General features: G+C 50.3%; 1 protein-coding gene across 1 annotated transcript in view; it reads left to right on the top strand.

Moving 5' to 3' along the window:
- Positions 1 to 3,506: 3,506 nt before the first annotated feature.
- The window catches only part of RANBP9 (RAN binding protein 9), a 39,074-nt gene continuing 36,580 nt past the window's right edge, over positions 3,507 to 6,000 (top strand). Inside the window, exon 1 of the mRNA XM_048308282.1 lies at positions 3,507 to 4,210. Coding sequence (XP_048164239.1) covers positions 3,751 to 4,210 — 460 coding nt within the window. The 5' untranslated portion in view covers positions 3,507 to 3,750. The remainder of the gene's footprint in view (positions 4,211 to 6,000) is intronic.

The following is a 6,000-nucleotide window of genomic DNA, read 5'->3' as shown; positions in this document are numbered from 1 at the left end:
AAGGTTAATGCCAGCCAGCTTCAGCGCTCTGCAGCAAGTCTCATATTGCTGCTGTATTTACCACTGATCTAGAAAGAGGGCTGTATTGTGAGATTGCAACATTTGCAGCTGTCATAAGTATTTCAGCTAAGCAAGACGAGACTGTGATGATGAGGAAGTGCTAACGAAACAGAATGCACCATGTAATGGTGAATTAAGTTCAATACTGAAAACACAAAACAACACACATTGGGGAGGAACATGAGTACTGCTTCTAAATCTGACAAACTCCCATTCATTTATACTAAACCGGAAAGTAGAAACTGGGCATTTATATAAATATCTATGTGCTATCTCTAATCCTCAAAAAACTGTAGTCAGAAAACAAGTTAGTAGAACACAGGAGGAATAAATAACATACTGGTTAACACCAAGTATTAGAATACCTCTACAAAACCTCTATCTTTAGTCTATCCTTACTCAGAAAAAAAATTATGTGAATATGTTTGTCTAGGGGCATATTTTGGAGAAAAGACTTTTATAAAAAGGAGTTTTGTTACACTTGGATTATTTTTCCTTGGAAGGTGGCAAAAGATGTGATAAAAGCAACCAGAGTAGCGAAGTAGGGAATAATGTCAAGAAGTAAATGCAGAAACACCTGCATTCCTGTCTTACTGTTCAAGAAACAGGAACTTGATGGTGGCAGTCTCAAATGGGTGACATGAAGCATTTTGGCACAAATGCTGAAAGTGAGACATTACTGAGGAAGTAGATATGGCAGAAGATTTATTGACAATTACAAAAGAGTTAAGACAACATCTACACTTACGAACATAACAAATGTATCTCCTAATGTCGTATTTTTTTAAAAAATGTAAACGACTAAGCTTCATGGTTTACAACAACCTCTAGATATTAGAGAGCAAACTTATATATAGTGGGAGATAGCCTACCAGTGCCAGGGTAATAGACCCTCAGGCATGGTTCAGCATGTGTTTCAACATCCATCCTAGGCACTTCTACTCTGGTACAGTTTGCAGCTCCTCCTGATAGGGTATTTTTAGATAACTGCATTTTATCCAGCCATAAACGCTATTAGACATCACAAAACAGCCACATGTGACAGGATATTTTGGTAACTATAGGTGAGAAATGTTTAGCTTCATACAAGCCTTTGTGAGTGTCACACCTGCATTACCTCACACGCCATTTCACACATATGAAGCATAATTAACCTCCTCTATTTCCTGCTTCTGTGCCTATGCTCCAATATGCTGGCAGCTGGAAATGGCGTTGCGAAGTGATCCAACATTTCAGGTTCATAGAATCACAGAACTGTTAGGGTTGGAAGAGATCATCCAGTCCAACTTTCTTGCCAAGGCAGGGCCACCTAGAGCAGGTGACACAGGAGCATGTGTGTTTGGAATGTCTTCAGAGAGGGAGACTCCTGAATTTCTCCAGGCAGCCTGTTCCAGTGCTCTGACACCCTCAGTGTAAAGTTCTTCCTCATGTTCAGATGAAACTTCTGTTTTAGTTTATGGCCATTGCTCCTCGTCTTGTTGCTGGGCACCACTGAAAAGAATCTGGCACCATGCTCTTGACACCCACCTTTGGGATATTTACATGCATTAATGAGATCCCCTCTCACTCTTCTCCAGACTAAACAGGCCCAGCTCCCTCAGCTTTTTCTCATAAGAGAGATGCTCCAGACCCCTTATCATCTTTGTGACCTCTGCTGAACCTTATCCAGAAGCTTCTTGTTTTTCTTGTACTGAGGAGCCCACAACTGGACACAGGTTTTAGACTTGCCAGTGACATGCCCTTCTTTTTCTGATGTTTTCCAAGGCAAGCTTGCCAATCTGTAAACCATTTCTCTTTCACTGCTGCCATGTGAATATATTAGTGTGGGCAACCACTGAATAACCAATGACATTAAACACAAATAAAACCACCCTGCCACACACAAACCAAAGAAGGAAAACAGGCTCCGAAGAAAACCCCCTCAGAAAAACTGCACAGCTCCTCCTGTCTTCCTGAGCTGAGGCATTCCCAAGCTTTCCGACCTCTGGGAAATGCTCTCAGTGGCATTTCCCTTTACTAACCGTCGGGCTGGACACAAGGTATGGGCAGCAGACCTGCATCGTGCCTGTCAGGAGGCACAGCCTCCCCGGCACCACACACCAGCCTGTCTCCATCTATTTTCCCCACCCACCATCCCCAATCATCCCCAATGGCGGCAGAACCCACTGTGATGCCTCCTTCTCCTTCTTCTCCAACTTAATGTTATGACCCGCACCTGAAGGCAGGGTGACTGAGGTTCTTGTTAATAGATCACTCGGGGTGATCTGTGAGTGAAATGACACTGAATAACTGGTGTTTACATATATATATTTGTATGTACATACATATACGTGTGTAGTTTACATTCTTTTACAAGAATGGTAATTTGATCTGCCACTGCTCGTGGGTCATGCCAACTGTTATGAGCCCAGGTCATACTGGGAGGAAAGGGGTCAGCATTATGGCTGTTTAATTTCCTCAGGAGGGGACAATCCCTGTTGGACTCTGGATAGTCACCCCATTTGGTCATTAACCCACTGAGGGTTAATGTCTTTCTCCCCATTACCCCTCTGAGGGTCAGCTTGACTTTGTCCCAGAGAACACCTTTCAACAGGTCCGGGTTACAAGAAAACTTTTCAGCAGGTCTGATGTGCCCAGGTCAACACCGAGAGGAGAATTATCATTACAGTCTCATGACTGAAATGTCAGTGACAGGAGTCGAGGAAACGGCACGAAGCTGAGTCAGAGGAGTTTTCAGGTAGAGATGAGGAAAAGGTTCTTCCCCCAGAGGGTGGCTGGGCACTTGAACAGGCTCCCCAGGGAAGTGGTCACAGCACCAAGCCCGACAGAGTTCAAGAAACATTTGGACAAAACTCTCCAGCGGCATAATCTGATGCCATGATGCATAATCTGATGCCATTTCATAGTGAGGTGGCAGTCACCATGTGACTGGGTGACTGGCCCTCGGCGACAACACCCTTCAGTAACCCACTGAGGGTCAGCGTCCCTTTCCCCACTACCCTCGGGGGGTCGGTCAGACTTCCTGCTGGAGAAAAGCTTGCGACAGTCCGGGTCACGCCAGCGCGCCCTGCAACAGCTTTAGACCGTACCGATCACTCCAGCACCAGATCCAAGGGAACCCGCGGGCGTCGCCAGTTTAATTCCCCTGCAATCCCCCCTCTCCCACCTCGCGCCCCTCCCTCCGCGCCTCGCGCCCGCCGAGGGGCGGAGGCCCCGCCCTGTCGCGCGCGCGCGGAGGAGGCGGGGCCGGGCCGCGGGCTCAGCTGACTCGGGGGCGCGCGGCGGCGGGGGCGCGCCGGGGGCCGGGCGGACCGTGTGCGCGCCGGGCGCGCCCCCGACCGGAGGAGGGGCTGGGGGCCGAGCCAGCCCCGCCGCCGCGGCGCCCGCTCCCCGCCCGCCTCCCGCTTCCGCCCGGCGCCGCCGCCGCCGCCGTTCTCCCCGCCTCGCCCCCGGCCCCGCCGCGCCCCGCGACGCCCCTCGCTCCCATCGGGCACCTCCACCGGCGGCCGTCATCGCCAGCCCTCCCCCACCCCACCCCCCGTTTTCTTCCGAGACGCTCCGGTTGTGGGGGTGACCCGCGCTCCGCACGGCCGCGGGCCTGCCCGTCGCTCCGCCCCCGGGCCCGTCCGGTGACAGTCGCGACCGCCGCGGGAGGTGGCGGCGGAGGAGCAGGAGGAGGCCGGAGCCGGGATGTCCGGGCAACAGCAGCAGCAACAACAGCCGCCGCCGCAGCTCCCCTTGGCGGCCGCCGTTCCCCCGCCGGTGCCGGGGATCCCCTCCGCCGCCGCCAGCCCCGGCCCCGCTCCGGCCGCCGCGCTCCTGCTCCACCCGCCGCCGCCGCCTCCGGCCACCGCGGCGCCGCCGCCACCCGCCACCGCCACGGCCGGCAGCAGCGGGCCCGCGGCCGCGGGGGGCGGCGGTGCGGGCGCCGCGCTGGGCCTGCCGGCGGGGAGCGGCTCCAGCGCCCCGGCGCCGTTCCCGCACGGAGACCCGGCCCTGAACGAGCAGGAGAAGGAGCTGAAGCGGCGGCTGAAGAGGCTCTACCCAGCCGTGGACGAGCAGGAGACGCCGCTGCCTCGCTCCTGGAGCCCGAAGGACAAATTCAGTTACATCGGCCTCTCGCAGAACAACCTGCGGGTGCACTACAAAGGTGAGGAGGGGCGGCCCGGACCGCCGCGACACCCCTTGTCCCCCCCCGGGGCCGGGGGCTGCCCGACCCCTCCAACGGGAGTGGGCACAGGAGTAACAATAACAGGAAATAACACACGCTCCTCTCCCTCCTTCTTCCCTGTTTTCCGATCCCCTAAATTTCCCCCCGCAGCGTGGAGATAAGGGGCTTGTTTTTCCTTATTTCAGGTTTATTTTTCTCTCCTTTCCCCTCCCCCCCGTTTCTGTCGCCGTGCGGGGAAGGGGGGGGGGGGGGACACAAGGGGCCGCCCCCGCCTCCTTATGCTTCTGGAGTGGGCATTATGTAAACTCCGAGACTTCCTCCGTGGATTCAGGTATCGCCAGAACGTTTGGGTCGGAGGCAGGAGAATAAAGGACGCCTGGCGTGACGTGTCCTGTTTATGGTAATGAGCGAGAAAAAGAAGTGGCTGTTGGTTTTTTTTCCCCCTCTCGAGAAGAGCAAGGGTTAAATGGAGTTAAGAGCAGCAAGCGTTAAGCTATTGAACACGGAAATGACGGGAGGGGAAAGCACTGAGAAAAACACGGTTTATTTTTAAACTGTGAAAAAAATGACTTTAAAGTCACTGGTAATAGTCTTGCCTAACTATTGCACAGTGATTTGAGGGAAGGAACGACAATAGAACTTATATTAATAAAGGTCACTATAACTTTCTGCCTAGACGTTTCACAGTTAAAGTTACAGATTTTCAAAGAAAAGGTAAAAAACAAGAGTATGCTTTTGTATTAAAAAAAACCATCAGTGAGAGGCATTAGCAGAAAAACTTGAGTTGATTGTTAAGAAATGTCATAAAACCTGGAAACATAAGCGCACGCTCTGACCTGAAAAAACACAGACACATCTGGTGTTCTAGGCCCAAAGTCCTAAAGTAGAAGTGTTGTGGATTCAAAGCCACTTCTGAGTTGGCTGTGAAGAACTGGATCTTTTGTCAGTCTGTAGTCAAATGAACGTAGTGGGAGGGGAAAAAAACAACCGTGCAATTACCCTTTCTCAGAGTTTGCAGTGGAGAAATTCAAGGGAAATCTTGACAAACATGTTACTGTTTAATCGGAGGAGGAAAACGGCAACACAAACACATGGCAGGATTTGGCTGCCACGAAAGGATTAAATGTACTCTAGAAGACTTTTTTTTTTAATAGAGAGGTTTTATTATTATACACAAAATACTCTGTTAAAAATGCTAAGTTTAATGCACTGTATAAAAATGATAAAGGAGCTTTATGACTATAGAGGGGGTTTCTGGGAGGCACCAAGTGATTTAAGGATGTGTAATTTAATACTGAACTCTGCATTTCCTGGCTTTTGTTCAGTGTTTTGTGACCTTGTATTTTTAGAAACATTTTGTATTTTCTGGTGCTTAGTGGCAGTGGGTTGTTTGGTTTTGGTTTTGTTTTTTTTCCTTCTAAGATGATCATAGCTTAGTGGCTATCACGTCCTTCTGCTGGTTTGTTTTGCTTTGGCCAGCTTCTTTTCCTCATGAGCTAGAATTTAGAGGTCAAACCTCTCTGATCTCTCAGTGTTATTGCAGAAGTATATTTTCAAGCTTTCCTTGTGCTTTTTTCCTCACTTAACTCCTTTGCCATGGTGTTAAAAAAAAGAAAATCATTACCTCAAAGAAATTACAGAAGTCATAAAGCACAGTTAGTAGGTTCTAACCTTTACTCTAGCTCTTAAATAATGGTAAGTGCTGAAGGTTGGAGAGTTCGTAGGTTAGCCCAGAGGACTCTGGAAAGGAGAGGTGCCAATATAACATG

Source organism: Corvus hawaiiensis, chromosome 1, assembly GCF_020740725.1.
Source record: "Corvus hawaiiensis isolate bCorHaw1 chromosome 1, bCorHaw1.pri.cur, whole genome shotgun sequence".
In the NCBI taxonomy this organism is placed as follows: Eukaryota; Metazoa; Chordata; class Aves; order Passeriformes; family Corvidae; genus Corvus; species Corvus hawaiiensis.
The sequence above is the reverse complement of the archived record's forward strand: the minus strand, read 5'-3'. Positions and strand labels throughout refer to the sequence as shown.